The sequence below is a fragment of the Balaenoptera musculus genome, chromosome 10, assembly GCF_009873245.2.
Source record: "Balaenoptera musculus isolate JJ_BM4_2016_0621 chromosome 10, mBalMus1.pri.v3, whole genome shotgun sequence".
NCBI lineage: Eukaryota > Metazoa > Chordata > Mammalia > Artiodactyla > Balaenopteridae > Balaenoptera > Balaenoptera musculus.
In genome coordinates, this window is record NC_045794.1 from 26,166,193 (window position 1) to 26,185,983 (window position 19,791).

Here is a 19,791-nt window from a genome sequence, read left to right on the forward strand (position 1 = left end):
CCCCTTCACCTGAAATAAATAAATTATAAGCATGTAATGCACAGCACAGGGAATACAGTCAATATTTTATAACTCTGTATGTAGCATATTCTATAAAAATATCAAATTACTACATTGTAAACCTGAAACTAATATAATATTGTAAGTCAATTTTAAAAATTCATGTTTGAAGTCCTTAAAAAAAGTTTTTTTAATGGAGAATTTTCAGTTACAATCTCCTCCATGAATAAGGACATAAGTGAATATACTCTTTTTGAGTGTATCAGAATCTCTGGAATTATGGTCCAGGAACCTTCATTTTAACTAGATCCTCAGGGATTCTTATGCACACCGAAGTCTTAGAACTACTGCTTTATAGCAACTATTTCAAAAGTAAGGAGTACCCTCGGCAGGGTGCAGGATAATCCACTGAGATGGGAGAAGAATGCTATTAGAACATTTAGTGGATATATACATATATATTTATATTTAATCTCATGTTTTTACATTTCTATTTTTATGTATGTAAATGTAGTATAGTAACATGTATATTGCCTATAAATAGGTATTCAAATATTATTCCCATATATTAGAAGTACATGCTCAATTTTTTACTAATGGTGTGAATGATAAAAAGTTTGGGGACAACTGCTCTTAGGCAGTAACATGCTTTTGTTCCATCTTTCTATCTATACACTATACAGGCTGCATTTCCCTCATGCCCACAAGATTTGGGGCTGGCATCTTCAAAATGCTTGGATACTATGAAAAAGTTGCCTCCTCTACAAATTCCATTCAGTGTATAACATCCAGCATTAGCTACTGATTCTACTCAGCAGTCAGGCACCATAACAGATAACAGAACAACAATTAATGCACACTTCTGATAGGATATATGTCTATCATTTCACATTTTTCAATCCCAGATTAAAGTAACCTCACCTGAACCTCATCCCAGTTCCTCCTTTCTAAAAAACTTTAAATTCTCTGTTCTTTGAAAACTCCAAGACCAAAAATTCTTAACTGGATATGTTAAGCTTACCTCTAAATGAAAATCTGGATGCCTATTATCAGAAAGTATATCTAAAAATTGAACAGAATGCAAGCCTCTCTCTCTCAAAACTGTCCATCTTGTTGAATCTGAAGGGCTAAAATGCATTTTTCATCAAATTTAAAAATAGTCCCAATTTACCTTTTTATTCTACCTTTGAACTTACCAATTACATGTTTCTGTAAAACAAGATCAATGATCCGTAGACAGATATTCTCTAACTGCTGAGTAACCTAAAGACATATTTTAAATATTTAGTTTAAAATTCATCATAACTCTTAATTTAATCTATAACTTTAATATTATCTCAATAAAAATACCAACAGGACTTTTCTGAGAAGAGAAATTGAGAATTCTAAACTTCATGTGAAAAATTAAACATGCAAGAATAACCAGGAAATTCTGAAAAGTAGACTAATGACAGAAGTGGCAGTTAAATTCATAATAAAATTACAAATTAAATTACTTCCTTATCTCATATTTTATAGCAAAATTAATTCCTAATATATCTAGGATTTCAATGTGAAGACTTAAGCCATAAAAATACTAAGCATCTGTTCCAGATTTCTAATTCTGCTCTTCATACATTAAGTATTTGTACACGTGTAAATACTCCTTTTAAGGAAATCTTGTTTTCAAAGTTTGCTTTTAGTAAGTCAAAGTTCAAAATCATAAGACTGGTAGTCAGGAGACCAAGATTCCAGTCCTTGTTTTGCCTCTAGTTACCTATGACCTTGGTAAAGCCATTTAGCTGAAGGCTTTAAGTTTTTTCATCTGTAGGTTAAGGAAGCTGGATTTGATTAGTGCATCTCAATTTTAACCCATGCCTCCCTTGATAATCACAATAAGGTCACATGCTCCTTTAACTTTACTTGAAATTCAAAATAAAGTTAATATCAAGAATTTAAAAATTAAAACAAAAAGATAAAATGCTGTTTTGTCTTCAAACTAATCCCGCTGCTCATTCTACTACTGCCCATCCTCCTCCATACACACACATTTGGGAAAACTTGACAAGGCGATGTCTAAGTTCTCTTCAAATTTAAAATATAAGTTCTACATATAAGGTGAAAGAATAATCCTTAAGTAGACATGTAACTTAACTTGGAAATCTCACTTTTACTGATAGGCCCATACTGTTTCAACAAGGACACAACAATACAATAATGAATACGGAAATAAAAATTCACACTAAGCCTTTTAGGCAAAGGAAGCCCTGCCCAGGAGAAGAAAACTGAACCATTTTTAAGAACCTGGTAAGTGTCCATTGGTATGTGATAAACACAGGATAAGTCAACAGCCACAGGGTTTAACAATGCTATTTAAAGAACCAGCACCTGCTTCCTAAGTCCCACTGTACAAAATGAGAGCTGCCATCATTGCCAAACAAGTCAACCGTGCTCACAGAAGTAATGAACACAAATCTAATTTGAGTTAAGTAGAGGCTCTATAATATATAATACTTGGGGAAGAGAGCAGCAGGTTTTAGGTAGGGATTAACTGACATATTATCAGGATATATCAATTGACTGCAACCCCAAATCTACAACTTTCTAGCTCTGTGAACATGATTCAGACTCTTGATACTACCTGAACCTTGTTTTCCACTTCTGCAAAAGGACACTACCATTACCTGCTCTATGGCAGGGTGACATAGTAACATTCTGTCAGCTAACGGATATGAGAGCACTTAACAAATGTTTGCACAAATTCTTATCCCAATATTGTTCTGGAACTCAGTTTAGGAAAGATGATGTTTTAAGCTCTTCTTCCCTTCCATTCTCAGACATTTGTTACATCAGCATTTTGTTCCATTATTTAAAATTTGCCACCGTGATTGAATGGCAGTCTCTCTCTGCCAAGAAGGCCAGACTATGGATTCCAAAATGCAGGGCTCATGTCTTATTCAATGTGATATCCCCCTAAACCTAGCCTGGCACATAGGAGATGTGATGAACTGAACTAAGCTTAGCACAAAGAGATATACTATATACTTTAAAACCACATGTAATATTTCCCTTCAATCATTTTAACACTTTTCTTTAAAATTTGAGGGTAATTTTTAAAATCCAGCAACATAAATAGCAATTTAAAGGTTAAGACTTTAAAATTCATCACCAGTGATCATATAAATTTCAGTTACTATAATGACATAATAAAACACAAAGAAATCCTACCTCTTTATGATCTTCTACAACTGTCAAGATAGTATCAATGGTATGTAAAATTCCCATAGCCATTACGGTTTTGTCTTCAACTTCTTCGTATTCATCACTTTGAAGAACTTTGCCAAATATCTCAGCCTATGAAAATAGCAAACACATTCAACAATTAGTACTGCTATACCCGCCCTTCTCTATAAGTTAGCAAAAGGGCAGTGTCGGGCTTCCCTGGTGGTGTAGTGGTTAAGAATCCACCTGTCAATACAGGGGACACAGGTTCGAGCCCTGGTCCAGGAAGACCCCACCTGCCGCGAAGCAACTAAGCCCGTGCACCACAACTACTGAGCCTGAGCTCTAGAGCCCCCGAGCCACAACTACTGAGTCCTGTGTGCCACAACTACTGAAGCCTGCGCACCTAGAGCCCATGCTCCGCAACAAGAGAAGCCACTGCAATGAGAAGCCCGTGCACTGCAATGAAGAGTAGACCCCACTCGCTACAGCTAGAGAAAGCCCATGCGCAGCAATGAAGACCCAACACAGCCAAAAATAAATAATAAATAAATAAATACATAAATTCTTTAAAAAAAAAAAGGGCAGTGTCACACATCCAAATGTCAGCATTGCTCAAACTTTAAGATATGCACTTTGCCAAGTGAATCAATGATAGAATCTGTCATGTTTTAAACATAGCCATTTTTCCCTTATCTAGTCACTAAAGTGGAATATATATTAGCTATTATAATCAGATAGCAAATAATTAACTTCTGGTTGTCATTAAATAAATAAATCCAAAATCTAGGAAAACTGAAAAGTATATATAGAAATTATTAACTGTCAGAATTATTAGAGCAAATATTTTTATATTAGCATTTCAATTACATGTAAACTCAACTCCAGATTTTGGAGTTTAATTGATTTAGATTATTCAAAGCCTTTATACCAACTAACATAAAACTTTGCCCAGTCTTACCAAGTGTTGAGTCATATCAACAGCAATTGAGGCTACCTCTTGACTGTATTCACATATCATCTTCTGGATAACATTAGTAACATCATCATTTTCTGTCTCTCTAACAATGTGCAACAGCTCCTGCATAATAGGCCTCACGTGTGGCTTCATATATTCCTTAGCTAATGCAATAAAACACAAACTCAGTAAAAAAATTAGCCATTGACAAGTGGTGAAGGAAAGTAACTTGGTCACAAGGCAAATAACACAGGGTAATAGGTTCTAGATAACATATTTGCTTCACAGTGAGTAAGTTACAAAGCTGTACCAAAATAATGTTCACCAATGTATCAATTTTCCCATGAGTAACATAGGGATAATCAGTTCAGCACAGTAAAGAACTGTCCTGCCCAAAATGCCAATAGCACCCACTGAGAAATTCTAATTACACACGTGCTCTGTCATCAGCACGACTTACCAAACATGAATATGCCATCAAGATACAAGTATAAAAAATCATGTACATAAAGACTATGCCCAACACTGATGTGCCTGTTCCCTCCCCCACCCCATCTCTCACCACCCTTCTCCCCACATGTGCTTATGTAATACTGTCCTTCCATTGGAACACTGTTGAATAGAGGTAAAGGTGCACGTTCTTCATAAAGCCCAATTTACTTTCAAAGGTTTATTTGAATTTTGAACAGAACATTCTTTTAAACAAACAAATGAGATATGTGTTATCACTCACTAGAAATGCTACTTGCTACTTTCAGAACTAGCAGAATCATAGAATCCTAGAGCTGAAAGGAATCTTAAAGCCATCTAGTCCAATCCCCCTAAATTTAAACATATGGCATCTAAGTCTTGACAGATCATGTGCCTTGCCCAGGTCTACATGGCAAGGTAGTAGCACAATCAAAACTAGACCCCCAGGTCTCTTGATTCCCCATCTACTAATCGTCAACTTCTTTTCTAATCTAAAATTTTTCTGGAAACCACAGTCAATAGACACTCCTAAAAGTGGCAAGAATAAACTCCTATAAAATTCTGAGGGGGCAAAAGCTCAAAAATCCAAACCCTGAACCTTAAGACTTAGGGACTCATCTTTGTTAGGGAAGGAAGTGAACAAAACTCCTTGAGAAGACCATGTCAAAAAAATAAATTAAATACACCCTCTAAAAGGTGTGTTTTTATTTTAAATTTTTTAAATTTAAAAATTTTGTCTTTACCTTGTGTCTGGTTAGAAATTAATGACTGAAGAGCAAGGGCAGCTTCAACCTTGACAGGCATCTCCTTATCTTCAATCAGGCTCTTCTTAGCTAGATCAACTGCATTTCTTAGGTTGAGCTCATTATGAAATTTCAAAGAACTGAATGCATGAAGTACCCAACAGGACTATGTTATAAGAAAAAAGTTAGTAGGAAACTATTAGGATTATGGCATTATGTAATAATGCCACACATATAAGAACTTCTTACTAAGTAAAATATCATTAATTCTACCAAGTGTTATTTGTTTATTTATTTGTTTTTGGAGAGAAGCATATTAGCCTTAGTGGCTAACTTCTGGATTTCCCAGACTTCTTATAATAAAGGCAGTTTTGTTACTTCTAAATTACCTTTATGCAATATCATTATTCACAGGAAAAAGAAAACAGAGCCAAATTTAAGCGTCTCTGAAAAAAGAAATCCTGTCAATGCTTTTAATAAATATTACGATTCATAACTTATTTATTATTTATATGTAAAAGCACTATGAACCAAACAATGCTGATATTCATTTACTGGTCTTCACAACAAATGAATGAAATATTATTTTCCCTTACACTAACTGGCTTAACAAACTTGATTTTTCCACTCACACAAGACACGAAGAAATTTAACTTTGCATAAATTACCAAAGTTTAAACTATTAAACCACAGAATCAATTATTTTTTAAAATTCTCTATGTGCATAAAACACAACTGACAGTAATTAATTTGAATGGCTAAAGACTTAACAAGAGAAATACAATTCACAGAGTCTGCAGAAATAACAGCCTACTTATAAAAATACTTGTGTGCCCTCCACATCGCTAATCTACATTCACACAAATATTTCCTTAGTGACTATTATCTTCTGTTTATAAAATGCTTTAGAGTGTACAAGGCATTTTAACATATATTGGTTTTTAGCAAGACATTTTGTTGGGTTGATACAGTTATAAAAATAAGTACTAGGCTCTTAAATTAAAGTTCTATTTTTATTTCTCCATAAAATATATTATTTCTATAAATAATATACACTTAGAACACAAATAAATTTACATGGATTATTATTTTCTCTATTTTATTAAGGCATATCTATTATACTGGAAATCATAATCAAGTTTTTAGCCAAAATATAATTTCCATGCTGTTTTGGACACTAAAAATTAATCAGCTTATGAATCTACATTGTACCATTGCTGTAACATCATCCCTCTCACTGAATGTTTTGCATATGCAGCAAGTGAGGCTAGGGGAAAAAACAGCTGGAATTAAAATCTATAAATTCCTTTATTCACCAGTTTGCTCTTTATTCAGCTTATGTGACCATAAAAGACATTCTAATTGCCTTCATTTCGCCTCAATATGTGGTAAAAGGTCAACTTATCTAAAAATATTTAGTTCAATAATTAACTTACAAATGAAGATTCCGAGATACTATAATGGAAATATGGAAAACTTACTCTGGCTCGAAGGTATCCCAGGTTAGACAATAATAATGGAAATACGTGATTCTGCAACAATAATTCCATTTGGTCCTTGAATAAACTCTTCTGTTAGGAGACAGAAATTAAGTTTAACTTACCAATGTCTTTTTCATATGTAAAAATCACTTCCTAATAAAATACATTTGTTATGACTTACACTTAATATACTTTTATTTACAATTCTGTAAAATTATTTTACCTACATATTGCATGTTTTAAAGCAAGACAGAAATAGTACTTTAGATATAATTTGATATTGATTGATCTTTCTAGAAATAAATAACACTAAAGTCATTTTGTATCTTTTTTTATACAGCAACATTTTCATACTGAAAAAGTGATGAATAAAAAGTCATTTTTTTCGAACTACCATATGACACAGCAATCCCACTACTGGGCATATACCCTGAGAAAACCATAATTCAAAAAGAAACATGTACCACAATGTTCACTGCAGCACTATTTACAATAGCCAGGACATGGAAGCAACCTAAGTGTCCATCGACAGATGAATGGATAAAGAAGATGTGGCACATATATACAATGGAATATTACTCAGCCATAAAAAGAAATGAAATTGAGTTATTTGTAGTGAGGTGGATGGACCTAGAGTCTGTCATACAGAGTGAAGTAAGTCAGAAAGAGAAAAACAAATACCACATGCTAACACATATATATGGAATCTAAAAACAAAAAAATGGTTCTTAACAACCTAGGGCCAGGACAGGAATAAAGATGCAGATGTAGAGAATGGACTTGAGGACACAGGGAGGGGGAAGGGTAAGCTGAGAAAAAGTGAGAGAGTAGCACTGACATATATACACTACCAAATGTAAAATAGATAGCTAGTGGGAAGCAGCCGCATAGCACAGGGAGATCAGCTCGGTGCTCTGTGACCTCCTAGAGGGGTGGGATAGGGAGGGTGGAAGGGCGATGCAAGAGGGAGGGGATATGGGGATATATGTACACATATAGCTGATTCACTTTGTTATACAGCAGAAACTAACACAACATTGTGAAGCAATTATACGTCAATAAAGATGTTAAAAAATAAATAAATAAAAATGGAACTATCGAAAAAAGTCATTTTTTTAATTAAGGAAAGAAAAATATTTATTAGTCAATTCAATTATGCAGAAAGTCACCAGTTTTAAATTATCCATAACTTTCATATTCTCTCATTTGCCTGTGCTACACAGTGTTATTAAGTAAATTAAATTTGAGTAGCTTAACCTTCAATAAAATATCAGCTAGGGAACCAATCACATGCAGGGCTCCATCTTTCTTCCTAGGGTCAAAGTTCGGGTCTGTTAGGATTTGATAACAGAATGCCATCATTTTTGGCAACACCTAAAGAAACAGAAGAAACCATTTTAGTCTACATGAACTTTTACTGCCTTACTATTGTATTAAATATGATGTACAAATTTTCAAAAATAAAGCCATTTTATTGTGTTCTATCAAGCAATTATAATTAAGAAAACAAAATATTCCTTTTCCCTTAACAAGGACAGAAAAATATTTTTAAAGTAACAGATTGTAACTACTAACATAATTTTTCAAATACTAGGGGCATTCATTAGAGTGTCAAATCAACACAGGCCACCTTTCAGTTTTGTATTTAAAAAGAATAACTATATACCTCTTTTCTTTTCTTTGCAGCAGTATATAAGAGAGTCTGGGCTGCTGTGGTGGGAGAAGCATAATCTTCGAAAATATCTAAGATTTTAAAAGTTTAAACCATGTTAGCAAAAATACAACTACTTATTATAGATTTTAAACCTGATTGATCACTATTCCAAAACCAAGAAATAAAACAGTCCACATATAACATTGGTTTACAGCATAAAAAAGCTAAAGATATATCATCACTGCTCTCATGCACAACAATATTTATCAAATATTTATTTTAAATGTTTTTAAAATATTTTAAATAGTTATTAAATATTTAAATTAAATGTTATTTATCAAAATAAACACATATTTAAATATGTGTTTATTTTAATAAATATCAAATGTTTATTAAAATATTTAAATAGTTATTTAAAAGGTTGACCTTTTAAATAATCATATTAAAACAAACAATACATATTAGGCATATCTGTTTCACTGAGGATAGGAAAAATGCTTTACCTCTATCAAAAAACAATAAAAATTTATTTAGTGCTTACTATGTGCCAGGCACTGTTCTAGGCTCTGGGGATACAAATATCAAACAAAAAAGGTTCTCATGGTGCTTACGTAGTAAGAGAAAGAAACAAACTGATAATACACATATAGACACTCATACACACACAAGGTATTATAGCTGAAGACACTCCATCTCAGAGAGGTTAAGTAATTTGCCCACAGTCACACAGTGAGTAAGCGACCAGGCCAGCATTCACATCCAGGCTGTCTTAACATGAAGGCCTGAGCTCCTTCAGTTTTTACCAAATCTAAAAACACCATTATTAATATCAGTCAATACACTTAGACAGGAGTATTTTGTTAATTAAATAACTGCACATGACAAAAATATAAAAAGAAAACTAATAACGTAATTGTTCTCCCCAGTGGTTATCTAAAAGTAAAATACACATATCAAGTAATACCCACTGCATTCTACAGAAGGAAATGATTAAGGAAAAAAGGCACATTAGCTAGTCTTGAATTATCCATATTCTCTTTTAATCAATAAAATGTAAATTCTATCAATCAACACACACAGCTCTTAACTATTATATTTTCTAAAAACTGAGATACTTTCTTATTTGATATAAAGAATAAATAAAATAATGGTAGCCTTCTGAAAGTTAAACAAATACACTGCACATTATAAAAACAGGTATCATAGAAAAGCTAGACACTAAAAAATGCCTTAAAAAAGAAGAAAGACCAGTTAACCATTCTGCTCTGTCAAAGCAAACTAGGAAAACAAAAGCATTAGGAAGGGGAATTAATAAATCATGCACATGTACAATGATTTTCAAATAGAAATGATAGAATGGAAGGATAAAGCAGTGGTAAATATTGTTTCTCATTCACTTGCTTTTCCTGTACTTTGTCTCCAAAGGAAAGAGGCACTTCCTCACTTACTGAATCAAAGAACCTAAACACAAAGCACTGTGAAAACATCATAGCGCAATAATCTAGCATCTATACTAGTAGGCTTAACTCAAGTAACTAGAGACATATGGCCCAACAAGGGGAAGCACTGTGGTCACAGCACCTTCAGCATGCCTTGGTCAGTGCTAGTCTTATCAATTATTTGTTTCAACATTCACTGAAGGCAGACTAGGGCCAAGAACTTGCAGAGGAATGTAGTGGTGTAGAAGGGATGGAGAATGCAAATTAAAGCAAGTAAGATAAAGTCCCTGCCCTCAGATAGCTTCTTCACCGTGGGAGGAACAGAGATACACAAATAACATCTTCCTATGCTAAGCGCCTGAGTACTCCAGGAAGTGCTTAATTCAAACTGGTGACAAAAGGGAATGAACTTAGGCAACCTACACAATTCAACAGCTTCCTGGAAGATCCAAGGCTAAAAGGACCCACAGAGAACTGGGCCACACAGTGGGGTCATCAGAAGTAATCTCATTCCCCTGTGGAATACTCAGTCCTTAGGTTAAGGATGCAAACTAAATTTGGGTGCTCCTAAAATATGCAGAAATGCAAAGGATCTCCCGGACTGAGAACAACCCAATCTACAAACAGGTATCCCAAAAGGCCCAGAAAGGAACGGTCCCTGCAGATCAGCATCACAGCAGAAAGAGTTATACATAGATGGCTCCACGACCGCTTCAGCACCCATGAGAGGGATGGACAAATAACGCAGCTTTTCATCTCAAGTCCGTCGGGTCAACAGAACATCAAACTCTCACGTGTTTCAGAGTTTATCGTGCAAAGCAGAACTCTGGGAATTTAACAAAGTAGTAAAATCTGCTTAAAAGTATAAATTTAGTTCTACTACTTTACACAGCCAGGAACTGATGAGGACTAAAATCATCTCCATTACCAAATTTCATCCTTATATACTCATATGGATCTTCCTGCCACAGCTCTTCATCTTCGTCTTTATAACACATCACAGAAAAAATCACATCTTCAGAGATATTCTAACAAGAGAAAAAAACAAAACAACAAATGGGTATAGACTATTCACATTTGGCGAACACCAAGAACGAAAGCCTTCATGAAGTTAGTTTTCCAAACCGTTATATTAATCTTTCTGTTAAGCTTGCATTGGCTAAGGTGAAAGCAGGAAAGCAGAAGCCTTGGGGGTAAGGGGTGGGGGGCAGAAGAAGTTAAACATAAGATTGTTTTTAAACAACAATTGATTAAAGGTACAGAGAAAGAGATGAATGTTATTCTTTGAAGCAAGAGCGGGGATAATAAAGTTTTACTATCAATATTAAACATACCTAAACATACCTTGATTCTTTAAGGAAGAGAAATAAATATCAAACCAAGGTTATATTTACTATTATATTACTTATTGTGAACATTTTTACATTTCCATTTTGATCCTAAATGTCAATATTTCAACAACATTAACATTTTCTTCTCTTTTTCCATTTTCAACAACTTAATTTCCTACCCTATAAATGCAGGCTTCAGTGGGGGGAAAAAAAAATCACATCTAAAAGCCTCTATGTTCACTACCGCTAATGCTCTACCAAGCCCTTCCGTGCTCTAACAATTACATATGTAAGAACAAAATTAGCTCTTATCACTTCTTCCAAATTAAGTAATTCTAAGAGAAAAAAATTCAGCCTAATAATCAGAGTTTTCTTACTCCTACATTACAGCCATGTAAAAATAAGGCCAAAGGCATCAAGTAGAAAAAAATGCTATCACAGTTCACCCTTACTTTACAGGCACACAGTAAATAAAATGAAATCTGTATCTTTATTAATTGCAAAGAACCAATCACTATTTGATCAAGGGAATTAGGCAAACATTATTAAAATGTCCACGGAAAACAATGCAAAAGATCTAATATCTGTAAGACCTATAATAAGATAACACTAAACAAATTCTATCCTAGACACCAAAGACAAAGTAAAAGAATTGCTTTACTTTTTAGATACCAACTTAGAGATTACAGAATTTAAGAATTCATAGTTTGAGAGGAAAAAATTCCGTTCCTAACATCTTTGAATTACCCAAAATTATCTGTATGTAAATATTAATTTATTTATTAATGGTCCATAATTTTTCATTCTGATTTATTCTTTAATAACAATGCTGATTCTACCTTTAAGTACACAATTGATATAAAAACCGAAAACTTCAACTTCTTTTATAGAATTTAACAATCCAAAAAGAGAAATAAAAACCTTGTTTGCTCATACCTACAAAAGAAAATGGTCATGTATCAGGCTGCATTTCCTGCAAAATAACACTACCTTAGTAGAGCCCTGGTGACTGTTTTCAAAATGCTATCATACAAAATACCTCATTTGATCCTAGCAACCTTTAGGTAAGAAGGGTAGAAAAATATTATCTGACCTAACAGAGGAGAAACAGAGGCTAAATGAGATTCCAAGCAAGATTAACTAAATCCAAGCCTTCCAACTCATACAACTTGAAAACTTCACTCTTCTCAAATACCTAAATTTCCAAGCCCTTCATATCAGATATAAGACTGCATTCATTTGAAATTATTAATCGAAACAAAAACATATTAAATATAAAATATGGGATTAGTTAACACTTACCCTGTCCAGAAAATTTAACCAGAGAATGATTTCCGAGAGCTGCTCCCTGACACTAACCTGTATGTGCGGCTTCATCTGCTTCCAGGTTACAGAATGAACAACGCCTTGGTTGAGATAGTTGAATGCTTGCTGAAGAACACGGGGAGCTACATACTCTTTCTGCCTATATTGGTCTAAAATTTTTAGTAGTACCTACAGGAAAATAGGAAGAGAAAACATAGGAAAACATAAACAATTTTAAAGTTAACAGGATGGGCATTTTAGGCATGACATAAAACCAACGCAGAAGTCATAGAGATAAAAATTAACACATTTTTAGAGAAGTAAATATTTTGTGAGAAAGCACACGAGCTGTTTTAATTCTTAGATAGGTCTTTGTGATATTGAACTGAAGGGTGTCTCACTGTGATTTCCAGCCATTTATCCTACTTCTAACCTGTGGAACTACTCAAAATAAGTCTATACACTATTCCACATACTAGCTCTTCAAATAAATTAAGACTCCTGTCAAATATTAACAGACTTGACTAAGTGAACACTGAAAACATCCATATAGCAAGAGACGCCATAAACATATTTTAATATTTGATAAAGGTGCATTTCAACTGGAAGAGAAATGGTAAGTTATCCAAAAAACAGTATTGGGACAGCTGACTAGCCCTCTGAAAAAAATTAAGGTGGCTCCCTAACTAAACTTCACACCTAAATAAATTCCAGATAGGGAAATATTTCAACAGCAACAAAAAATGACACCACAGAGTAACTAAAAAAGAGTGTGCAAAAATTTTATTTTATAATCTCAGACTCCGGAAAGTCTTTGTAGAAATACCACAAAACTGAGAAGTTATTTTTTTAAATATTGATTTTTAAAAAAAGATTATTTCTAAGGAAAGAACCATGCCCAAAGCAGCTGTGAGGACCCAAGGACATGCAGTCAGAGGCTGCACTACAACACGGTCCAAGTCTTCCAATTCCTGATCTCCAGAGCCCTTCACTACAGCAAGCTTATCACTGAACTGCTGAATAAATAAAAGGGGTTCTTTTAAAACATGTACAGAATTTATAAATTCAGAACATGAATTCAGTTCAAGTTATACAAAGTTCAGGTTTATAAAATTCGTCGGAAGTCCTACTATCACCTAGAAACTCCTTCTGCAATGCAGGCTAAAAATGGATGCTACTAAACACAGCTCTTCCTAATACAGTTGCTGTTCACACAAAGTGGAGGTGGTCGCAGATGAGACACAATACTAAAGAAGAGAACAGTTTTTGATTAAAAAAAAAAAACTGTTTAAAATATCAGGAATATATACCTTAAATGACCAATGTTCAAACAGTTTATGCAACAGCATGAAATTTAAATGTGTGTGTACATACATGTTTATGTGACACTGGAAAACCTCTACTGAACACACTAGAAGAGGGCATCAACTTTAGGATGCTTACTGGGGTTTAACAGCAGTGGAAAGAGCAGAAGACAGAGCTAACCAGCTCCCTGATTATCCTAGTATCTAAAATGAATGGCTGAATATATAATTTTATTCATCACTCACCAATTTTCCCTACAGACTTTCTCATGGGCCAACAAAATAATCTGTGAGAAAATTATAGCCATAGCTTTCCTGAATTGTTGCAAGGTAATTTTTAGAAATGATAATCCATAAAATGATACTAGACAAAATGATAATCCATAAAAGGAAGTATTCCATCTAAGATGACAGGTTTGAACTTTCTATCATTGACAGTAAAGACTAATCTGCATAGATTTATAAAAATCTACAAACACCCTTTGTATCATGAAAGCCTTTTACTATGTCTGATTAATCTTTGCTTCCTTAATATAGCCCTGACACAGCCAATGCTCAATCATTACTGAATTTCATTTGTTGAAATAGAAACAAAAATTTCATGATTCAAATGGCCATACAGATAGTCTTCATGCCCATCTATCCTTTGTAGTTTGTAAATATTAATATGAACTTGGATTATTTCTCAAGAACTCCTAATTTTCACTGTACAGAATGGTTCCCAAACTTCCACAAAAATGTGTAAGTTCTCAGCTGAAAGTCTTAACTTCTGAGCTCAACTCCTCTTGAAATAGATCAATTCCTATTACCTAAATCTTCTGACATAAAAGCTTAGAACAAAGAGGTGGGGCTCCAAGAAATAGAGGGTAAGAAACTCATGTGAGGTCAGGAAGTTAACTGAAGAACCTGATCTAATACTGGCGACTGCTACACAAGTATCAATCAACAGACTTGAAAGGTTTCAGTCCAGCATCTAGGAGTCTAGAAAGGAAATTCTTGCAGTAGCTACCCTAGGACATTTGGTTCTAAAACAGACTGCACTGCATTAGATTCCCAGAGCTGCCATTTCATCCCCATAAACATGTATTAATTAACATGTTTGTAAACTACTTTTAAATGGATAGAAGTAACTTAACTACTTTCGGCAGTAACCATCCTTCTATTTTAAAAATATAAGTTTCTTACCTGCTGAATTCCCACTGCATAAGTTTTCAAAAAGAATTCAGAAAATTCAAAGTATTCTTTTGTGACATTTCCTGGGCTTCCATATCTTAAAATACAAAGAGAAAATGTTTAAATACTGCAAATTTTAGAAACAAAGCATGCTCACCAGTTTAAATACTTGTTGAAAGATGTATTCTATTGGGACAGAAAACTAACATTTTACCTTTTTTTCACAAGCCCCAAAATGAAATTATGATAAGCTGTACTCAGACTCCAGGCCATACTTAAAATTTCAGACAGAAATATCATTTCTTGATCCTTTTTAAAGAGAACAGAAAGATCCAGAGAAGACTGTTCACCTCACTATGATCTCAAAGCCAATGATCACAGTTAAGCCTGCTTTAAATCAAAGCAGAGGGTGACTTTTTGCCCTCTGCTGCTCTAAAGAAAAATAATCATATACTGTAGAGCATCAAGGGACTATTCAATTTTATTATATCCAATATTGAGGTACTAACCATAGATTGTAAATCTAATAACCAGAATTACCGTTCAAAGAGACGAGCTACAATGTGTAATGCCCACTTCTTACACTTCCACCAGACTAATTCTGGTCTATCATCCTCATCAATCTGCAGAGTCTCCTAGGAGGACAAAAACACCCAGATAAAATTCCCACATAATGAAAAGGTTTGTGTGACTAACAAAGGCAGAATAAATATTGATACAAATTAAGTAATATTAAATGTGAATTCAGACTGCCATACAAATGCAAATTCTTACTTTATAGATTGCTAGGTAGGAATTAAACAAGCAAAGCAAATTTCAACCAACCAGTGCTGTTGTTTTATCTTCTATCTTTAAAAGGCCCAAATAAGTAGAAAACAAAACACAAAATACCATATCCCTCAAGGAAACTCTCTGAGATGCCAGAAAAGTTCTATATCTTGATCTGGGTGATGGTAACACAAGTGTATGTTTGTCAGAATTCACTGAACTGTTCACTAAGTTCTGGCATTTATGTGTATAAACTAAACCTCAACATAATTTGTCCCAAGATATGGACAAAGGAAGGAATATTGCACATTTGGAGACAAGCTCAAAATTTTAAATATTTGATATATTTTAATTTAGTTAATTTGATTAATTATTTGAGTTAATTTGATAGATGAAATATAGTATCACTGTTACTACAGATAAAAATGAGACACCATCTTTCACCTATCAAACCGGCAAACTTAGAATTTAACAAAACAGACATTCTCAGTCACTGCTTATTAAAGTATAAACCAGTGCACTGTTTCTGGAAAGCCGTTTGCAAGATCTGTAAAAGTCTTGCACAGGGAATTATAGCCAGTACCTTCTAATAACTTTTAATGGAGTATAACCTATAAAAATACTGAATTACTACGCTGTACACCTGAAACTAATATAATATTGTATATCAACTATACTTCAATTAATTGATTAACTAATTAATTAATTAAAGATCTGTCAAAGTCTTAAACACTGCTAAGAGGTTATCGAAACAAAATAATCATGTATGTGCATAAAAATTTAACTACATCCTTATAGTCAAAACACTAAAAAACTAAAACAACCTAAATATCCAGCAAATGAAGCATTCAACAAAAATGGCACAATGTAAAAAAATTCATAATCATACAAAATATTTACAATAGATTTTAAGTGAAAAGTGAACTTCAAAACAGTACCTATCTATACCATTTTTACAAATAAAATATGATTGCTTCTCCTGACAAATTTCATTAATGCTCCTTTTTCTCTATACCCTTTTAAATTACTTTTTAGTAAGATTTTGTCAGCATACCCTTTTTAATCACTTCTTCCTATAAAGATTCTGTAATATTTTTTGTAGAAAGAAAAAATATATGGTTGTATATAAATGCAGAGAAAAAAAGACAAGAGGAATAAATACCAAGTTTTAAAAATGGTTATCATTTTTAGTAGGATTAAATAGTTATTATTTTATTAATTCTGTTTATCTGAACTTTCTAAAAATGAGTATGTATCATTAATTACTTTTATTACAGTAGTATTTTTTTTTTTCTAAATAGCAGGCTGGTATAATAAATCAATCTACCACAAATAACCCAAATCCAAGTTTTCCCCATTATTCTTAGGAACAGAAGCCCTTTCTTACAGGTGGAACAGTCCTGTCAATAATAGTTCGGAAGATCTCCATCCACGCCGTCATGGTTTGGTTATTCACCAGCTGAAGAGGCAATGCATACTGAAAACAAAGGACAACAACGTCAGACAATAATTCCGCCCCTCTAAAAAATCAGCAATTTATCTATATTGAAAGGTTGAAATATATGGAACGGTTAACACCTGACCATGAAATTAGTAATTTCAGATGGTTCAACCTAAAATTTAACTTAAAACAGCTCTATAAACATACGTATGTAAATTAAATTTTTTTAATCTAGAAAATATACATGCCATGAATTATTTCTCTAGGCTTTTTTTTTTTTGGCCGCACTGTGAGGCACAAGGGGTCTTAGTTCCCTGACCAGGGATCGAACCTGTGCCCCCTGCATTCAGAGCACGGAGTCTTAACCACTGGACTACCATGGAAGTCCCAAAGCTACTTTTTTAAGTAAAAAATAAATAATAATGCAGTAAGGCATCATTTGTTCAACATGAGATTCTAGATAAGTGATTTTTTACCATTTACCCCTTTGTGTGTCAAACTTTTCATTTTTCCAGCTTTATTGAGATATAATTGATATATAATACTATGTATGTTTAAGGTATACAACAGGATGATTTGATACACATATACATTATGAAATTACTATCACAATAATGTTAGTCAATACCTCCATTACCTCATAAAATTATCTTTTTATTTTTGAAGTATAGTTCATTTAAAATATTATATTAGTTTCAGGTATATGAGTGATTCAGTATTTTTATAGACTATACTCCATTTAAAGTTATTACAAAATAATGGCTATACTTCCCTGTGCTGTACAATACATCCTTGTTACTTATTTATTTTAGACATAGTAGTTAGTATCTCCTAATCCCATACCCCTATCTCGACCCTCCCCACCTCCCTCTCCTCACTGTTAACCACTAGTTTGTTCTTTATAACTGTAAATCTGTTTCTGTTTTGTTATATACATTCGTTTGTTTTATTTTTTTAGATTGCACATGTAAGTGATAAGAGTATTTGTCTTTCTTTGTCTGACTTATTTCACTAAGTCCATCCACATTGTTGCAAATGGCAGAATTTCATTCTTTTTTATGGCTGAGTAATATTCCATTGTGTGTATGTAGATACACACACCACCTCTTTATCTATTCATCTATTGATGGACACTTAGGTTGCTCCCATATTTTGTCTACTGTAAATAATACTGCTATGAACATTGGGGTGCATGTATCTTTTCAAATTAGTGTTTTCATTTTTTTCCAGATATATACCCAGCAGTAGAATTGCTGGATCATGTGGTGGTTCTGTTTTTAGTTTTTTCAGGAACCTCCATACTGCTTTCCATAATGGCTGTACCAATTTACATTCCCACCAACATGTACGAGGATTCCCTTTTCTCCACATCCTTGACAACATTTGTTACTTGTAGACTTTTTGATGATAGCTATTCTGACCAGTATGAGGTGGTATCTAGTGGTTTTGATTTGCATTTCTCTGATAATTAGTGATGTTCAGCATCTTTTCATGTGCCTGTTGGCCACCTGTATGTCTTCTCTGGATAAATGTCTATTCAGGTCTCCTGCTCATTTTTAATTGGGTTGTTTTTTTGATATTGAGTTGTATGAGCTGTTTATATATTTTGGATATTAACCCCTTATTGGTCATATCCTTTGCAAATATTTTCTCCCATTTAGTAGGTGGTCTTTTGTTTTGTCAATGATTTCCTCTGCTGTGCAAAAGCTTTTAAGTTTAATTAGGTCCCACTTGTTTATTTCTGCTTTTATTTCCTTGCCTTAGGAGACAGATCAAAAAAAATTTGCTATGATTTATGTCAAAGAGTTTTCTCCCTATTTTCTCTTCTAGGGGTTTTATGGTTTCCAAGTCTTAATCCACTTTGAGTTTATTTTTGTATATGGTGTGAGGAAATGTTCTAATCTCGTTCATTTACATGTAGCTGTCCAGTTTTCCCAGCACCACTTACTGAAGAGACTGTCTTTTCTCCATTGTATATTCTTGCCTCCTTTGTCATGGATTAATCGACCATAGGTGCGTGGGTGTATTTCTGAGCTCTCTGTTCTGTTCCATTGATCTATATGCTTGTTTTTGTGCCAGTACCATGCTGTTTTGATTACTGTGTCTCCGTAGTATAGTCTGCAGTCAGGGAGCCTGATACCTCCAGGTTTGTTCTTTTTTCTCAAGATTGCTTTGGCAAATCAGGGTCTTTTGTAAATTATTTGTTCTAGTTCTATGAAAAATGTCATCAGTATTTTGATAGAGATTGCATTAAATCTATAGATTGCTTTAGGTGGTATGGACATTTTTACAATGTTAATTATCCTAATCCAAGAACACAGAATATCTTTCCATTTCTTTGTATTGTTTTTAAATTCCTTCATCAATGTTTTATAGTTTTCAGAGTATAGGTTTTTTACCTCCTTGGTTAAGTTTATCCCTAGGTATTTTACTCTTTTTGATGAAATTGTAAATAGAGGTGTTTCCTTAATTTCTCCTCCCATAATTATCTTTTTTTGTGATGGAAACTCATTCTAATGACT

At 33.5% G+C, this 19,791-nt stretch overlaps 1 protein-coding gene across 3 annotated transcripts in view; it reads right to left on the reverse strand.

Moving 5' to 3' along the window:
* Window positions 1-19,791, reverse strand: part of IPO8 (importin 8) — a 68,147-nt gene that overhangs the window by 31,736 nt on the left and 16,620 nt on the right. For all 3 annotated transcript variants that reach the window (XM_036866661.1, XM_036866658.1, XM_036866659.1), the window contains 12 exons: window positions 17,216-17,305; window positions 15,601-15,695; window positions 15,073-15,157; window positions 12,638-12,772; window positions 10,876-10,975; window positions 8,521-8,597; window positions 8,112-8,228; window positions 6,855-6,944; window positions 5,374-5,539; window positions 4,163-4,323; window positions 3,208-3,333; window positions 1,197-1,263 (listed from right to left, as the gene is read on the reverse strand). In XM_036866661.1, coding sequence (XP_036722556.1) covers window positions 1,197-1,263; window positions 3,208-3,333; window positions 4,163-4,323; window positions 5,374-5,539; window positions 6,855-6,944; window positions 8,112-8,228; window positions 8,521-8,597; window positions 10,876-10,975; window positions 12,638-12,772; window positions 15,073-15,157; window positions 15,601-15,695; window positions 17,216-17,305 — 1,309 coding nt within the window. The remainder of the gene's footprint in view (window positions 1-1,196; window positions 1,264-3,207; window positions 3,334-4,162; window positions 4,324-5,373; window positions 5,540-6,854; window positions 6,945-8,111; window positions 8,229-8,520; window positions 8,598-10,875; window positions 10,976-12,637; window positions 12,773-15,072; window positions 15,158-15,600; window positions 15,696-17,215; window positions 17,306-19,791) is intronic.